Source organism: Mesoplodon mirus (genome assembly GCF_964341445.2).
Source record: "Mesoplodon mirus genome assembly, chromosome: 8".
Lineage (NCBI taxonomy): Eukaryota > Metazoa > Chordata > Mammalia > Artiodactyla > Ziphiidae > Mesoplodon > Mesoplodon mirus.
The window spans coordinates 46,032,015-46,051,180 of record NC_138984.1 but is presented as its reverse complement, the minus strand read 5'-3'; the positions used below and the strand labels follow the sequence as shown (position 1 = coordinate 46,051,180).

At 37.2% G+C, this 19,166-nt stretch overlaps 1 protein-coding gene across 1 annotated transcript in view; it reads right to left on the bottom strand.

Annotated features, from left to right (window-relative positions):
* The window catches only part of COL5A2 (collagen type V alpha 2 chain), a 145,093-nt gene that overhangs the window by 27,273 nt on the left and 98,654 nt on the right, over window positions 1–19,166 (bottom strand). Inside the window, exons 17-31 of the mRNA XM_082630244.1 lie at window positions 12,280–12,324; window positions 11,127–11,180; window positions 8,828–8,926; window positions 8,440–8,484; window positions 8,224–8,322; window positions 6,921–6,974; window positions 6,580–6,687; window positions 5,462–5,515; window positions 4,776–4,874; window positions 3,283–3,336; window positions 2,460–2,558; window positions 2,300–2,353; window positions 2,152–2,205; window positions 1,136–1,189; window positions 357–410 (exon numbers count right to left, since the gene is read on the bottom strand). Of these exons, the coding sequence (XP_082486370.1) occupies window positions 357–410; window positions 1,136–1,189; window positions 2,152–2,205; window positions 2,300–2,353; window positions 2,460–2,558; window positions 3,283–3,336; window positions 4,776–4,874; window positions 5,462–5,515; window positions 6,580–6,687; window positions 6,921–6,974; window positions 8,224–8,322; window positions 8,440–8,484; window positions 8,828–8,926; window positions 11,127–11,180; window positions 12,280–12,324 (1,026 nt within the window). The remainder of the gene's footprint in view (window positions 1–356; window positions 411–1,135; window positions 1,190–2,151; window positions 2,206–2,299; window positions 2,354–2,459; window positions 2,559–3,282; window positions 3,337–4,775; window positions 4,875–5,461; window positions 5,516–6,579; window positions 6,688–6,920; window positions 6,975–8,223; window positions 8,323–8,439; window positions 8,485–8,827; window positions 8,927–11,126; window positions 11,181–12,279; window positions 12,325–19,166) is intronic.

The window sequence follows — 19,166 nt, the reverse complement described above, 5'->3', positions numbered from 1 at the left end:
CTGGTAAAATGACAGAAATAAAATGGTAAGTTTCTGTTCATAACCGTTTATGAAGCCTCCAGTAAGATGTACAGTAAGACATATTTAGTGATTAAGAACACAGTATAAGCACGTGACCTGGGTTCAAATCATATCAGCTGTGTGACTTTGGGAAAATTACTTAACATCCATGTGCCTTATTTTCCTCATCTGTAAAATGGGCATAATAATAATAATAGTACCTAGTACATAAGAGTTGTTTTGAGGATTAAAGGAGATAATTAATTTAAAGCAAAGCAGAACAGAGCCTGACACACAGTAAGTGATATTATGTTAGCAATTTTTAGTATTGCTATCCTTATTATTTAAACACTTACCTGATCACCTGGCTTTCCACCTTCCCCAGGAGGCCCTGGAGGACCAGGAAGCCCCTAAAGCAAAAGTAAGAATATAAAATTGTGACTCTGTGGAAACTTAATAGGCCACCAGTGTTAACAGTTCACAATTCATGGAGCTCCCTGACTATATTTTCAAGCAAAAGACATTATTTAAACACAAGTTAAGTAAAGCAAAATGAGAAACCTACATCCTCTAACATAACACAGCAGCTAGTCAGTTCGTAGGTTTAGATTTTCATTTGCACACCACTTAGCAAAAAAGAGGTAAGAATATAACAGTAGGTTCTTTATATTTGTGGAGCTTTTAATGGCTTTGAGAACAATACTTTAGGCTGCTAGAATAAATATTGAAAGTTAGTCCTGACAGTTTTTTCCCCAAATTATGATTATCTATGCTATTAATCTACCATCATATTTAATTAAATAAATCATGAAAATTTGTTCAACAAAAAATTTTAGACACTGTCAATAAAATTAGATAAGCCTTCATATAGTTAAATAAATCTTATTGAGATATTAAGAACATTTTATGATTTATAATTTGTTAATAGGTTTGGGGTTTGATCAGTTGTTCAGGGGAAATCTGTTCCTTCTCTTTGAGTAAAAATGTTTGATTTTGTCCAAATGTCTACCTTATTTACTAAAAGAGGAATGACTTCTTTGAAAATTGTAGAATTTCACATCATTCAACCATATCTTTTTATAAAAAAGCATTTTGGTTAGGGGAAGAAGAAATGGAAGACTGAGTCAGTGCATACCTGAAAGCCAGTGGGGCCTGGAGGGCCCTGTTCTCCTCTCTCTCCAGCCAGACCCTAAGTCACGAAGGAAAGAAAACCGTGAATATCAAGAGCCGATTCTTATGTTTGCTTCCTACTTGTGTGAACCACCAGAAGTATTTATATTTCTTTGTATTTCTTCCAATCACAAGTTTTTCACTTTAGCAAGATAATAAATTAGCCCTAAATGTCACCTAATGGTACTGTTTGAAGTCCCTGGTGGTGAGAAAATATCTTCTAAAGCCAGTGAAGAAACTGATAACATGTGTTCATTTCTTATCCAAACATAAATGTCTGGAGGCAACTGTAAAATTTGGGGGGAAATTGACTATTGACATGGAAAAATCCATTACTTTTATATGTCTAATCTAAAAGGTAATTAATGTTTCCATTGTAGTTTGTTTCTCAGTGTTATAAAAATTATTAATCAAACCTTCAAAACTAGAATAACTAAAGAAAGCAAAGCTAACATTTTAAAAAAGATATTTAAATTGCCCCATTCCAAAACAAATAAACATGCCATAATATTTCTGATAAACACAATTTTAAAATCCTAGGATGAAAATATACCTCAAAGGATAAATATTATCCCATTTTAGTCCATCCAAAAAAAAAACGCTTAAATAAATTTCTGTAAGACACGATATTAGAAAAAAAAACCTGGTATAATCGATTATTTATATATTTTAAATAAAATACAGTATAAAATATTTGTCAGACACTACTTTCCTCACATAATTTTCAACTGTGATAACATAGAGATGATGAGGTAGCTTTTACGATCAGCATTTCATAGAAGTTTAAAATGAAAAGACCAATAATTCTACTTAAAAAGGAAGAAGATGCCAGCACAGGAATCAAAAGAAAAGATATAACTGAAATTCTTCCATCTTGCACTTTTTTATTTACTTCCCCCTGAAACCTATCCATGAGTAAAGTCTCAGACAAACACCACTGAAGAATGCGATGTGAATATATTCTCACTAAAACTTACATACCGGGGGGCCCACAGGACCGGAAGGACCAACTTCACCATCTTTTCCAGGAGCTCCCTAGCATCGCAGAGAGATAATTTATGAGGTGAGACCATGAGAATTTGGGTAATTTCATATATATATTTTTCTTTAGCAGAAAATGTATAGTTACCCTCTGCCCAGGAACACCAGCATTTCCTGCTTCTCCAGGTTTTCCAGGGTCACCCTAAAGAATCAATGCAAACTAATTTAAATTTCAATCGGTTTGCTATAAACATGTCAGCTCCAAGTGAGGATTATGATGAGATGGCAACATTATACACTGTACTCACACTGCTACCTTTGGGGCCTGGAAGACCCATACTCCCAGGCTGCCCTCTGATTCCTATGGAGCCTGGAGGACCTGGCCGGCCATCCTCTCCTGGAGCACCCTACAAAATTGACAGGAGCAATGTAAGTTTCACATAAGTTCTCTCTGAATGTTACATCACCCAAATTGTCACTTGCCTTTCCTTACTATAAAAGTTATGTAAGTTTTAAATTAAGCCAAGTTTTTATTTTAGTGAGTCAGGACAGTTGAGTGTTTAAAAACAACTGCTGAGGTATTTGAATGTTTAGAACGGAGACTTTATTCTTATTCTATACACAAGCCTCATCTTTATGCCTCTTTACATTCTCATATTAATAGGGGAAATCTTCCTTCTTTCATTTACTCTTGTTTGTGGTAATGAAAACTCAGGACTTCCATTTCACATTTACTGTATAAGGGAAGGGCCCAGAATATATGAACTGTCAAATTTATACCTACTTATCTCTTAAATGTATAAAATTGGAAGGATATCAAGAAATGAGAATGTTGCTAACAAATTCCACTAATATTAATAAATACATCATGGCAACTTTTTCACTTATGTCAGAGAAGCAGTTACAATCTCAAGCATTTATTTCAATACAATGTTATCAAGTTTTGGTCATTTTGAAAATACGCAGATCCTTAATATTTGCTTCCAGGAGAGGAAGGTACATTTTAAACATGTAAACATGATCAGCATCCACCCGATCAAAAACGTTAACCTTAAATAAACATCTTACCATTTAAGTTGCATGTCTATTGAGAAATATTAATGGTGGTGGACTTTTGTTTAAGTTACTTACCAAAGGTCCAAGTTTTCCTTCAGGACCTTGAACACCAGGATTTCCTGTCAGACCCTAAAAATTAAAAGCAATTGTCAGTTTGTTGCTGACCTGCAACTGGAGTAAAGGTTCTAAAGAGTAAAAACAGCACTGCATTAAAAAGATCCCGTTCTGCTTTGCCATGCCCACTCTCAGTAGCCTTAGGCTCCTCCAGACAAACTCACAGGACCATCATGGACCTCACCCAACCTGGCTTCAGGATACAGGGCAGGATACGGGGCAGACAACACAACATGCAACAAGGCATCACATGTGGGACTCTCCACAGGGAGGAGTCCTCACAGCACAGCCTTCAGGGCCAGACTCTAAGCCTCCCACAATGGGAGGCCCGATGTGAGAGAATCAGTCTATGTGGTGGGTGCAGGAGCCACCCTGGTTTGAAATCTCACATAACCAATATTTGTAACAGCACCTTGGACATACTATACTGGTCCCAGCAAGGTGAATGCCCAGGTACAAGTCCCTGCAAACTCAGGAAATCCAAAGCTATGCCTCCTACCAGTTTTTTTAATTCATTCATAGTCCTCCAAGTCCAAATGCAGTCTACAATCAGGGATCTTTTTTTTTTTCTTTTTTTTGCGGTACGCGGGCCTCTCACCGTTGTGGCCTCTCCCATTGCAGAGCACAGGCTCTGGACGCGTAGGCTCAACGGCCATGGCTCACGGGCCCAGCCGCTCCGCGGCACGTGGGATCTTCCCGGACCAGGGCACGAACCCGTGTCCCCTGCATCGGCAGGTGGACTCTCAACCACTGCGCCACCAGGGAAGCCCTCAGGGATCATTTTTACTAAAAGTAATTGAATGGTCATTCAGCTGGCATTCCACCTTTATCATGTGTCTAGGGAAGAATATCGAAGATATTCATCGAAGATGAACCCAATGCCTGTTTCTAATATAGAAGGAGAAAGGGCTGTAGGAGACTTTTACTCATATATCTAACACTGGGTTCAGGATAAAGAACTTATGTTGAGCCAAATGTATCTTTCCATGAAGGTTTTGTATAATCCTTTTCTCTTTAAGGGGCACTGTTGACAACTGAATATAAGGGTAATTCCATAGTTCAAATGAATTTTCAAGTGACATTTTGTTAAAATGAAATTTGTCAGGAATTCTCTGTGCTAAAAGTCACATAAGTTGTTCATCAGCAAGTAAAGAAAAATTATAAAAATTGATAAACAGAATTTTTTTTTCATATCAAGTGGTAAAATTATTAATACATACCTCTTTGAATAAAGGAGACTAGAAGTTTTTTTTTTCTATACATGATAAAAATAGCAAACCATTCATTATTTCAAAAATAATGAATCAGGTCAAACCCAAATTAAAAAACAAAGAAATGTTCCAAGTCGTGAAAGCAAGCTATTAAAAAAAAAAAAAAACCTTTAAAAAACCTTTAATGAATTCTCAGGAGCATATCTCCTGGGTTGATATAGCAAAAAACTGCTGTGTTCTTACCCGAGCACCTGGAAGCCCAGGTTCCCCCGGACGTCCTGGATCCCCCTGACCTCCTTTAGGTCCTGAAGAACCTACAGGACCCCTCTCTCCTTGAGCCCCCTGTTCCAAAGCAAAGCAGAATATGTTAGAAGAAAGGGAGTGCAGGGAAACAAAAGCAAGCATATATAAAATCCTTGTTTTACAAATCAAACCACTAGTATAACATAAAAGAGTTTGTCAAAGTAGTTACAAAGACTTCTTTGTAAACCATGTCACTTCACATTTTGTTCTCATTTGGATTCCTTGTAGAATAGAGGTCTTTCATCATTAACTAATGAAAGTTGTGTTTAGAGCCTCACTCCAATAACTTAGATTTAGAAAACCCCAAATTTTGAAACTGTCTAAATTTCTAGATAAAGGAAAAAATATATATCAGCTAAAGGAAAGATTTATGGCCTATTCTTCTCAAGAATGTCCCTGGAAAGTTTGAAAACAAACTCCAATACACCTCCAACCATCGTCCTTCTCCCCTAGGCCTCTATAATGAAGAAATTGCACAAGAGGGGTTTGGCGTTAGGAGTAACATCTGTGTCCAACTCTTTTCTAGATCTGGACCCATGTGGGCCAAGGCTAGATCACCATGCTGGACAACGGCATCTTTTGCAACACTACCCATAGGAGTGTCAACCTTGATAGGATAACCTTACCTTTGGTCCAGGTAAACCATCAGAGCCTGGAAAACCACGATTGCCAGGAGCACCCTACAAATGACCAAAATGTGATTCTTAATTGTGGATATTTTTGTAATATATAGTTGAGTGGGTGATTTTTATTCTTAGTACTATAAGGTTTTAGGAGCTATGATCAACCCAACACAGCAATAGATATGTATAAGAAAAAATAACCTGACTATACAGAAAGACATTTTAAATTTTGAAAAATATATGTAAGTACTGAGCCAAAATTATTCAAATCAAAAATTATTTTACCACTTCATTGTAAAACTAAACATAGAGAAAAACTGATACATAGATATAGATACAAGAGGCAAAGAAACGGTATCATCTACCACAATCAAAATGTCAGTGACTGCAGGCATTAGTATTGTCTTTGATGTGAAGCACTTTGCATTTTCTGAGGTTCCATACAAAAGTAAGGTGATATTGTTATTCTCCCTTTCAGACCTGTTTCATTATAGTCCAGTCACAGCAACCTTTTCTGGTCTTTAAAATCACTAAGCCCTTTCTGGCCTCCTGGATTTGCATTTTTTGTTTCCTCTGCTGAAAAATGCTTTTTTTTTTTCTCTCAAGTTTTCTTGCTGGCTCATCCTAATCTTCAGATCTTAGCTAGATGCCATCTTCTCAAAGAAGCTTATTTCCTAACCACCTAACCTAATGACACACTACTGTCATAAGTTACTCTCTACCACATCACCATGCTATTCCCTGAGTGTATATGGCACTTATTAAAATGTGTAATTATATTTTTATTTACCTGTTAACTTGTTTATTGCTTACCTCCCCACTAAACTATTGTTTACTAGCCCCCACATGAAGGATGGAACCATAGCATTCTTGTTCACTGATGTATCCCAAGCACCATATACCAAATTGGCATAGAGCAGTTGTTCAGTCAATATTAGATGAATGAATGAATGAACAATGATTAGACAGCTGACTCCCTGAATTCAAAGATAGCCATACTGAACTGTGCAATGCACCTGCTAGCATTTCTCTTAATTGCTCTAGTTTTCCTCACTATCCCAAAAGTTATTCATGTAATTCCCCCACAACCATAAGAATTTATTCAATCATTCAAATTTTACCCTTTCTCCCATGGGGCCTGGAGGACCAACTGTTCCTGGATCACCTCGGGGACCTCGTTTGCCTTCTTCACCAGGTGGGCCTATTGGACCCTGAATACCATGTGGCCCCTATTGAAAACAGAATGACAGATACCAGAAAGAGCCATTTGACAAGGGAGTTATAGTCAAAAGATTCATTTAAATAAGTCAGTCACAAATTTTAAACTATATTAAGCAAACTATTTCCATCCAAAAGTATTATAATTCTCACTGTCATTATTTGAAGTACTTGAGTATTTGGGGCTTACACTTCTGGATAATATTCATGTTCTTCTTATCATTTAAAAGAAAGAAAACCTTACCGGTTCCCCTTTTGGGCCAGCTTCTCCTTTGAAACCTGGAACTCCTGGATCACCCTAAAATAAAAATATCGATAATTGTAAGAACCAAGATATTTATCCAGCCCAACCTGCTTTAATTATTACAGTGAATGGGCCTTGAAAATTTTCTGCAGCTGAGTCTGTACTGAATCAGCAGTATAATAATTTTTTTAAATTATGCAAATCTTGTAGAATGTGTGTGAAATTTTATAAAATCCAGTATAGTTAGGTAGTGATTTGTGTATTTTACAGGGGTCTTCAAAAGATTTACTTTTAAAATCTTGTTTTTAATCATGCATAGTAGGATAATTAGAATTATTACAATTTGATAATAAAAATTAGAACTAACAATGACAACTTCAATAGATAAATCTATTTAGAGTCTATTTTAGGAAATAGATTTGTTCACCCAAAATCAAAATAATTTTATATTCATGTTCTATTTATTGAGATTTGACAACTTCAAATAGGGTATTTTACCTTTAGAGTTTTCATGAGTTTTGGGTATGTGTGTCTTTATAATACCGATTGTACTATAATTTGTGGGATTGCTAAATTGAGAACATGATAAAATCAAATGTAAAATACCAACAACACGCATGTTTTTATAAATTTGTCACTAGCATTTAAAAAGGATTTATCAGCATAATCAAATTACTTATATCAGGATCTAAAATATTTGTTTTAAGTAGTACGAGGAAACAAAGTTTTGTTACATATCAAGCTAAAAGATACATAAGCACAACTTCTCAATGTGTTTATTTCTTAAGAACTAACCATAATATTTTTACCAATAGATAAATATATGAATATAAAACATACAAATTTATACAAAATGTGGAAACTCATTCAATATAAACAACATGTTGGAAGCACTCTTCAAGAATAAATCTCAAGAAATAGCTGTTGAACCCATTTTAGCCAAGTTGTCATTATAAACCCCCATGAAAACTCCATATTTCCCCATACTGGCTTGCAAAGTGTCTTCATATTTGTTATGCAACTATTTATAAAATTCGATTAGGTGGATCATGAAGTTATGACCTTACTATTTTAAACAAAAGAACACTAAAATTTAACATAGTGCAATAATTTTCCCCTTTGAATTTAAACATGTACATTGTACATTAACATTTGGCTTCCACTTTACAAAAATTCCTACCTTCTTTTGCCTCATTCAAATAAGTCACATTATCTATGTTTCACTGTATCTCATTACATATTATTTCTCTGGTGATCTTAGTTGTATTATACTAATGGATGATAATTCTTTGATGGACATTACCGGTTGGCCTCGAATTCCTGGAGGTCCAGTGCTACCCTGAGGTCCTGGAGATCCAGGGGGCCCAGCTAAGCCAGGAGGACCAGAGGTACCTGGAGAACCCTATTGGAATGCAAGAGTAACATGGTGAGCAGAGACCTAGGCACAAGTCTATGGTCACTGTCCAAAGGATTGTGCCCATTTGAACCTCATGTGGCATAAATGAAGTTAGTTACTCACTGTTGGGCCTTTGGCACCAGGCGTACCATCAGTTCCCACTGCACCCTAAAAGATACAGGAAAAGTTCATGAAATATTAAGCCATATCTAGGGTGATATTCAGATGTCCACCCATCTCGCAAAAGGAGGTAGAAAAATTACCACAAAGAAAGGAAGGAAAAATAAATCAATCACCATTATATTATAAAAATCACTTTTATGACTAATTAATTCCCTTTTCCATAAAATAGACAAAATTTGCAGAGTTGACAAGGGACATTTTTTTTTCATGAGTTCTAAACACTCATTCAGAATTGAAAGAGAATATATTAAAATATGTTGCCTTTGTTCAAAAGTTATAAAACATGTCCAGCTTTCAGTGATAATTTTTAAATATACTAGGAACTTACAGGAAGACCTTGAGAGCCAACAGGACCTGGTAGCCCAGTTTCACCTCTTTGCCCCTGAGGACCTTCAGGGCCTCGTGCCCCAGTGGGACCTGCTTCTCCCTAAAGGAGTATGAGGAAAATGTTAATTTAAGAAAATACCAGTGTGGTGTGTTTCAAAGCTGACTGCTTATTTGGAGTTTTACATTTTACACCCAATCATTTAAACGAGTCAAGAGCACAAAGTAGTTTCCAGGGGTGTGTGCCTAACTTAGCTTAAGGGATGGACTCACTTCCCGCCACTCTGGATGTGATGATGCCCACAGCATGCAGAGCAGAGCAACCTGGTGAAGGTCACCTGATAGCCACCCTTGTTTCAACCCAAGATAGGGAACCAGATAGTAAATAAAAATACAGGATGCCTGGTTAAGTTTTAATTCAGACAAACAACAAATGATTTCAGAATAAGTTTGTCCCATGCAATATCTGGAACACATTTATCCTAAAAGTTTATTCTTTATTTATCTGAAATTCAAACTTAGCTGAGTTTCTGCATTTTATCTAACATATTAGGTACCTAATGTAAATCAAATCCTAGAGGGAATCCCTATTATCCTTCACTGAAATACAAAGAACTAGACGTGAACGTTTATTCTTCATCTAGAGAGTCAGAGACCCTGGAAGAATATTACAGGTATAGCAGAATTTTGGCCAAAAACTAACACCGGGGGTGGTGGTCTTTATGTTGGGGGTGGTGGTAGGACAGGGAAACAATTTCTGAAACAGTTTTGTGAGGTGTTTGACTTTATTAAGGAGTTTTCAGTAGCCAACAGCCCGTACTAGAAAAACCCAGGAGGAGAGGGAAGTATCCAGAGTGAACTACTGTATAAACTATGATGGCTAGTGAAGTCTTAACTGGAGGCCACAGTAGGAGCAGAAACCACTTCCTGCAAAGTGAGAGTCCGGGGCATTGTGAGTATTCTTCCTTGAGTTCTCTAGCCAGAGCTCGGTGTGAGGGTGGAGAGTCTTACAGAGAGAGAGAGGGAAGGGCTTTTGCCTATTTTGATTGAGGGACACAGGGAGGTTGGGTCCTCCAAGGTCAGAGTCAGTGGCAGCAGACTTAGGACTTCAGGGAGCAGATCAGACACAGAGGGGAACTGAAGAAGGTCCTACTCGGCTGAGTTCACAGTGAGTTCTCAGTTAACGGAGGGCAGCCACATCCCTGTGGCACAGAATTCAAAGTAAGCGTTAGAGAGAGCCGAAGAATAATTTGACTTGATGACTCTCACATTTCAAAGAATACTTGAAATGTCAACTAGAGATTTTTTTGTTTATTTGTTTGTTTCGAAGCTCAAATCCAATCTGAGTGGCCTCACTAACAAGAAGCGTGGGCCTGTACTGAGGGCATCCTCTGCCTCGGGCATCCTCTGCCTCAGGCACTATGCTAAGGGTTTGCATATTTTCTCACTTAATCTTCAATAAAATTCCTTGAGAAAACAAGATTTAGAGAGGTGAGGTGACTGGCCACGGTTATTTTTGTACAGCAGAATCTTGTGAGCAAATCCCTTCTTCAAGATGAAGAAAATTATTGCCAAAGACAAACCGGGTGTGAGAAAAATCAAACGTATTGTGTTGTTGTTCAAAGTTTGAAGGTAGCGTTCTGAGTTTATTCACTAATTTAGCTCATATAATCTTAATAACCTCCCACTGTAATCCATGGATTTATCATCCAAAGTGTTGAGAGAAAGAACAAGTTGTGACGCACTACAAATGTAAATCATCCCAACAGAATACTTCAATCCATTCCCACATGGACAGCCAAATAGCCTCCCCACACATTCCATTAATGATTGTGTAAGTTGGGGGGGTGGAGGTGGGGAGAAGGGGTGCAGAAGTGGAGGCCAATATTGTGTGGCCTTTTGACCACCTCGGATTTATTTTACTCTCCTATTGTTTAGAACATTCTGCTATTTATTACTGCCAGGCACTGTATCCAAGAATAGAGTTCCAATTCAGATTAAACACTTACCCCTCACAGCCGTTACAATTGTCTGGTGTTAGAGTCCTATTGCAACAGATTCTTTGATACTACAAGTGTATGATTATAAGTAATTCTCTTTTAATTACTTATTATATAATAATATATTTTTCATTTTCTTTTTTTTTTCCCCTACCATAATGGACATTGAGAATACGCTAGGCTCTTTTCCTTAGTTAAGAGCGACTTCCACACTCTTCAATGAAAGAAATGACATTCTTTACTTTGGGATTCAGGTACTTAAGTAATTCATGTCATCAAGAGCTAAATATAGGAACATCTTACCTTCAACCCAGGATTTCCTGGAAAACCAGCGGAACCAGGTATCCCAAGAGGACCCTATTAAAAGAAACCAGAAAAGTGATTAGACATGTATTTTAATTAACATGAAATCTTTTATTATGTACTTTGACATATAAGAATAATCCACTTAGTACTTTAAAATCACAAAGATAATAATATAATTTTATCATAAGAACCTTACAACACTGATATGAAATTGTGCTAAAAGACATGTCCAGTGGTATTAAACATAACAGAATTTCCTAGTTGTAGCATACGAGAGTCAGTCACAAACATAAATTGTTTGAAACAACTGCTTCTAGAGAAATTACTTTCTTTGTGTTAACCAAGTAATAAGGATAGTTTTTAGAAAGTTACACATTGTACCAAAATCTAGGCCTTCACTTTATAAAAATGATGATTAAGAATCATCTGGATATTTTGGAGTGATTTTTTTCAGGCTAATAAGAAGTGAATATGTGTCACTATACTACATTTGGGAAGGCATGAATAGAGTCTAAACCACTGATTTAAAGCTGGATTTAAAGGAAAAGTGTAAGAGGAATTTCATTCTAGGTTATCCTGATTCTTCTTTGAGGACTGTATTTTAGATCCATCAGTTTTGCATTAATAAAAGCCCTTTTAAATTACACTTATTTTTCCTCCCATAGCTTGTTTCCTTTTTATGAGTAACAAGGGAGAAAAGATCTTAAGGGCAAGTAATTTCAAATCCGATTTACCCACCTAGTACTGAATATTTCCCTGAGCTCATCGTGTTTTTCACCTATCCACTGTACGGACCATGCTGTATTCTTGTTCTTTTTATATACTCATCTTTCAAGATTAAGCTTAAAAGCTGTTCCTCTTTAAGTCTTTCTTGACTTCTTTGTCTCACTACTGGTGTCAGTACAGGTAGGTTCCCATACTTCAGGTTGCTTTCCCTATTACAGCAGTTAGCAATAGCATTATGCTACAATATCAATTGATATATCTCTCTTCTTTGATAGGGCAGGTTTCAAAGACAAGTACTATGTTTTTATTGTCTTTCTGTTCCAAGCACCTGGGACACAGTAGGTGCTTTGTAAATGGTAATGAATGTACAAATGGAAGAATGAATGAATAAGTGAATGAGTGAATATGAAAGTAATACACTCACCATTGGCCCAGGTTTTCCAGGCATACCATGTGCACCTCGTTGTCCCTAATTAGGAGAAGAGGCAAGATAACGGTGCATTTTGTACAGTATTTGTTAACAATTCATTTATGTTATAAAAATTTCTATGTTAAAAATTGGAGAATGAATATTAAGGTTAACTGACAAACTTAACTAGGTTAATAGCAATAAAAATACACATTTATACAACATGCGTAAAGTAGCAATAAGCACATCTAGCCTTACAGCAATAAGAAAAAAAAATCAAGACTGGAAATACAAACTGATTAAAATGATTCTTTTTACTTGAACGTGTCACCTTCTATCAAATGAGCTCAAAGACAATGAAACTTTGAACACTGGGCTCTTCTTAATAGTCAGAATAACCCAGAGGAAGGAATCCGCTCCATGTAAAACAAAAACCTAAAGCACATGTGCACACACATGTACACACACACACAAAGAAAATTAAGTAGTAGTGAATGCTGCGGGTGTCACCCAGATCCCCCTGCAGCACAGAAATAATCATTCTACCACTGCTGCAAGTGTTGTAAGGTGTGATGGCTCACAGTTGAGACCCTCCCCACAAATTGCTGAAAGGAGTTAGCTATCCCAGGTTATGCCCTTCCATGGTCAATGCAGTGGTACAAAGGATTCAAAACAGTCTGAAGAGCCATCAAGTAGGTGTAGTTTCTTAATTTTTTTAATACATTTATTCATTTATTTATTTTTGGCTGTGTTGGGCCTTCGTTGCTGCGAGTGGGGGCTATTCTTTGCTGTGGTGCACGGGCTTCTCATGGTGGTGGCTTCCCTTGTTGCAGAGCACAGGCTCTAGGTGTATGGGCTTCAGTAGTTGTGGCACATGGGCTCAGTAGTTGTGGCTCGTGGGCTCTAGAGAGCAGGCTCAGTAGCTGTGGTGCACGGGCTTAGATGCTCTGCGGCATGTGGGATCTTCCCAGACGAGGGCTTGAACCCATGTCCCCTGACTGGCACGTGGATTCTTTTTATTTTTTTGAATTTTATTTTATTTATTTTTTTATACAGCAGATTCTTATTAGTCATCAGTTTTATACACATCAGTGTATACATGTGAATTCCAACCGCCAAATTCATCCCACCCACACCCCCACCCCAGCTTCCCCCTCTTGGTGTCCATACATTTGTTCTCTACATCTGTGTCTCAATTTCTGCCCTGTAAACCAGTTCATTTGTACCAATTTTTAGGTTCCACATGTATGCGTTAATATACAATATTTGTTTTTCTCTTTCTGAATTACTTCACTCTGTATGACAGTCTCTAGATCCATCCATGTCTCAACAAATGACCCAATTTCGTTCCTTTTTATGGCTGAGTAATATTCCATTGTATATATGTACCACATCTTCTTTATCCATTCATCTGTCGATGGGCATTTAGGTTGCATCCATGACCTGGCTATTGTAAATAGTGCTGCAATGAACGTTGGGGTGCATGTGTCTTTTGAATTACGGTTTTCTCTGGGTATACGCCCAGCAGTGGGATTGATGAATCATATGGTAATTCTATTTCTGGTTTTTTAAGGAACCTCCATACTGTTCTCCATAGTGGCTATTTCAATTTACATTCTCACCAACAGTGCAAGAGGGTTCCCCTTTCTCCACACCCTCCCCAGCATTTGTTGTTTGTAGATTTCTGATGATACCCATTCTAACTGGTGTGAGGTGATACCTCATTGTAGTTTTGATTTGCATTTCTCTAATAATTAGTGATGTTGAGCAGCTTTTCATGTGCTTCTTGGCCATCTGTATGTCTTCTTTGGAGAAATATCTATTTAGGTCTTCTGCCCATGTTTGGATTGGGTTGTTTGTTTTTTTAATATTGAGCTGCATGAGATGTTTATATATTTTGGAGATAAATCCTTTGTCCGTTGATTGGTTTGCAAATATTTTCTCCCATTCTGAGTGCTGTCTTTTTGTCTTGTTTATGGTTTCCTTTGCTGTGCAAATGCTTTGAAGTTTCATTAGGTCCCATTTGTTTATTTTTGTTTTTATTTCCATTACTCTAGGAGGTGGATCAAAAAGATCTTGCTGTGATTTATGTCAGAGTGTTCTTCCTATGTTTTCCTCTAAGAGTTTTATAGTGTACGGTCTTACATTTAGGTCTCTAATCCATTTGAGTTTATTTTTGTGTATGGTGTTAGAAAGTGTTCTAATTTCATTCTTTTGCATGTAGCTGTCCAGTTTTCCCAGCACCACTTATTGAAGAGACTGTCTTTTCTCCATTGTATATCCTTGCCTCCTTTGTCATAGATTAGCTGACCATAGGGGCATGGGTTTATCTCTGGGCTTTCTATCTTGTTCCATGAATCTTTATTTCTGTTTTTGTGCCAGTGCCATATTGTCTTGATTACTGAAGCTTTGTAGTGTAGACTGAAGTGAGGGAGTCTGATTCCTCCAGCTCCACTTTTTCCCTCAAGACTGCTTTGGCTTTGGGTCTCCATACAAATTTAAAAATTTTTTGTTCTAGTTCTGTAAAAAATGCCATTGGTAATTTGATAGGGATTGCATTGAATCTGTAGATTGCTTTGGATAGTATAGTCATTTTCACAATATTGATTCTTCCAATCCAAGAACATGGAATCTCTCTCCAACTGTTGTTATCATCTTTAATTTCTTTTTTTTTTTTTTTTTCTTTTTTTTTTTTTTGCGGTATGCGGGCCTCTCACTGTTGTGGCCTCCCCCGTTGCGGAGCACAGGCTCCAGATGCGCAGGCCCAGCGGCCATGGCTCACGGGCCCAGCCGCTCCGTGGCATATGGGATCCTCCCAGACCGGGGCACGAACCCGTATCCCCTGCATCGGCAGGCGGACTCTCAACCACTGCGCCACCAGGGAGGCCCTCATCTTTAATTTCTTTCATCAGTGTCTTACAGTTTTCTGCATACAGGTCTTTTGTCTCCCTAGGTAGGTTTATTCCTAGGAATTTTATTCTTTTTGTTGCAATGGTAAATGGGAGTGTTTCCTTAATTTCTCTTTGAGATTTTTCACCATTAGTATATAGGAATGCAAGAGATTTCTGTGCATTAATGTTGTATCTTGCAACTTTACCAAATTCTTTGATTAGCTCTAGTAGTTTTCTGGTGGCATCTTTAGGATTCTCTATGTATAGTATCATGTCATCTGTAAACAGTGACAGTTTTACTTCCTCTTTTCCAATTTGTATTCCTTTTATTTCTTTTTCTTCTCTGATTGCCATGGTGAGGACTTCCATAACTATGTTGAATAATAGTGGTGAAGGTGGACATCGTTGTCTTGTTCCTGATCTTAGAGGAAATGCTTTCAGTTTTTCACCATTGAGAATGACGTTTGCTGTGGGTTTGTCATATATGGCCTTTATTATGTTGAGGTAGGTTCCCTCTATGCCCACTTTCTGGAGGGTTTTTATCATAAATGGGTTTTGAACTTTGTCAAAAGCTTTTTCTGCATCTATTGAGATGATCATATGGTTTTTCTTCTTTAATTTGTTAATATGGTGTATCACATTGATTGATTTGCATATAATGAAGAATCCTTACATCCCTGGGATAAATCCTACTTGATCATGGTGTATGATCCTTTTAATGTGTTGTTGGATTCTGTTTGCTATTATTTTGTTGAGGACTTTTGCGTCTATATTCTTCAGTGATATTGGTCTGTAATGTTCTTTTTTTGTAGTATCTTTGTCTGGTTTTGGTATCAGGGTGATGGTGGCCTCATAGAATGGGTTTGGGAGTGTTCCTTCCTCTGCAATTTTTTGGAAGAGTTTGAGGAGGATGGTGTTAGCTCTTCTCTAAATGTTTGATAGAATTCACCTGTGAAGCCATCTGGTCCTGGACTTTTGTTTTCTTGGAAGATTTTTAATCACAGTTTCAATTTCATTACGTGTGATTGGTCTGTTCACATTTTCTATTTCTTCCTGGTTCAGTCTTGGAAGGTTATACCTTTCTAAGAATTTGTTTGTATCTTCCAGGTTGTCCATTTTATTGGCATAGAGTTGCTTGTAGTAGTCTCTTAGGATGCTTTGTATTTCTGTAGTGTCTGTTGTAACTTCTCCTTTTTCACTTTTAATTTTATTGATTTGAGTCCTCTCCCTCTTTTTCTTGATGAGTCTCGCTAATGGTTTATCAATTTTGTTTATCTTCTCAAGGAAACAGCTTTTGGTTTTATTGATCTTTGCTATTGTTTTGTTTGTTTCTATTTCATTTATTTCTGCTCTCATCTTTATGATTTCTTTCCTTCTGCTAACTTTGGGTTTTGTTTGTTCTTCTTTCTCTAGTTCCTTTAAGTGTAAGGTTAGATTGTTTATTTTAGATTTTTCTTGTTTCTTGAGGTAGGCTTGTATAGCTATAAACTTCCCTCTTAGAACTGCTTTTGCTGCATCCCATAGGTTTTGCATTGTCGTGTTTTCACTGTCATTTGTCTCTAGGTATTTTTTGATTTCCTCTTTGAGTTCTTCAGTGATCTCTTGGTTATTTAGTAACGTATTGTTTTGCCTCCATGTGTTTGTGTTTTTCACGTTTTTATCCCTGTAATTCATTTGTAATCTCATAGCACTGTGGTCAGAAAAGATGCTTGACATGAGTTCAATTTTCTAAAATTTACTGAGGCTTGATTTGTGACCTAAGATGCAATCTATCCTGGAGAATGCTCCATGTGAACTTGAGAAGAAAGTGTAATCTGCTGTTTTTGGACGGAATGTCCTATAAATATCAATTAAATCTATCTGGTCTATTGTGTCATTTAAAGATTGTTTCCTTATTTATTTTCATTTTGGATGATCTGTCTATTGGTGTAAGTGAGGTGTTAAAGTCCCCTACCAGTACTGTGTTACTGTCGATTTCCTCTTTTATAGCTGTTAGCAGCTGCCTTATGTATTGAGGTGCTCCTATGTTGGGTGCATATATATTTATAATTGTTATATCTTCTTCTTGGATTGATCCCTTGATCATTATGTAGTGTCTTTCCTTGTCTCTTGTAACATTCTTTATTTTAAAGTCTATTTTATCTGATATGAGTATTGCTACTCCAGCTTTCTTTTGATCTCCATTTGCATGGAATATCTTTTTCTGTCCCCTCACTTTGAGTCTGTATGTGTCCCTAGGTCTGAAGTGGGTCTCTTGTAGACAGCATATATATGGGTCTTGTTTTTGTATCCATTCAGCAAGCCTGTGTCTTTTGGTTGGAGCATTTAATCCATTCACGTTTAAGGTAATTATTGATATGTATGTTCCTACGACAATTTTCTTAATTGTTTTGGGTTTGTTTCTCTAGGTCCTTTTCTTCTCTTGTGTTTCCCACTTAGAGAAGTTCCTTTAGCATTTGTTGTAGAGCTGGTTTGGTGGTGCTGAATTCTCTTAGCTTTTGCTTGTCTGTAAAGCTTTTCATTTCTCCATCGAATCTGAATGAGATCCTTGACGGGTAGAGTAATCTTGGTTGTAGGTTCTTCCTTTTCATCACTTTAAGTATATCACACCACTCCCTTCTGGCTTGTAGAGTTTCTGCTGAGAAATCAGCTGTTAACCTTATGGGAGTTCCCTTGTATGTTATTTGTCATTTTTCCCTTTCTGCTTTCAATAATTTTTCTTTGTCTTTAATTTTTGCCAATTTGCTTATTATGTGTCTCAGCATGTTTCTCCTTGTGTTTGTCCTCTATGGGACTCTGAGCTTCCTGGATTTGGATGGCTATTTCCCTTCCAATGTTAGGGAAGTTTTCGACTACAATCTCATCAAATATTTTCTCGGGTCCTTTGTCTCTCTCTTCTCCTTCTGGGACCCCTAAAATGCAAATGCTGTTGCGTTTAATGTTGTCCCAGAGGTCTCTTAGGCTGTCTTCATTTCTTTTCATTCTTTCTTCTTTATTCTACTCAGCAGCAGTGAATTCCACCATTCTGTCTTCCAGGTCACTTATCCGTTCTTCTGCCTCAGTTATTCTGCTATTGAGTCCTTCTAGTGTACTTTTCATTTCAGTTATTGTATTGTTCATCTCTGTTTGTTTGTTCTTTAATTCTTCTAGGTCTTTGTTAAACATTTCTTGCATCTTGTCGATCTTTGCCTCCATTCTTTTTCCGAGGTCATGGATCATCTTCACTATCATTATTCTGAATTATTTTTCTGGAAGGTTGCCTATCTCCACCTCATTTAGTTGTTTTTCTGGGGTTTTATCTTGTTCCTTCATCTGGTACATAGCCCTCTGCCTTTTCATCTTGTCTATGTTTCTGTGAATGTGGTTTTTGTTCCACAGGCTGCAGGATTATAGTTATTCTTGCTTTTGCTGTCTGCCCTCTTGGCAGGTGGATTCTTAACCAGTGCACCACCAGGGAAGTCCCATATGGTGTAGTTTCTGAGAGCACTCAGAAAACAAATTTCCTGCACACAACTCTGCTTTAATGCTATTTCCTTGGAAAATTGACCTGTAAATCATTGGTGCTAGAGGTAGTCAAGAAAGCCGATGATAAAATGGAGTTTTTAAGCTGGATTCCTCCCTGGCCAGCTGGCAATAGATGGAGTATGGATTTCTCTTGGCATGCTGTAGTGATGCAGTAGTAAATATTGTCTCCAGTAGATAGAGTACAAGTGTAAGGGAATGGGCTATGGATGCAATAGCTCAGGCATTTGAGAAGGTTTAGGGGATGTAACAATTACAAAGTTAATGGAACTGCATGAGTCTTGTCAAGTGAATCCATTGGAGAAAGATGTTGAAAGCCTGATGGTAATTAATCATCAATATAAATCTCCTAAGCAGCATTTAAAAATATTGTCATCTTCTACAACCAGAGGGAAGAAAAAGTTGAATATTAGGCCCAGGACTTTATGATAAAGGTTTAAGTGCTCTTGATAAGGTTGAATTCTAAAATGTGGAAAGGCTGCTATGCCA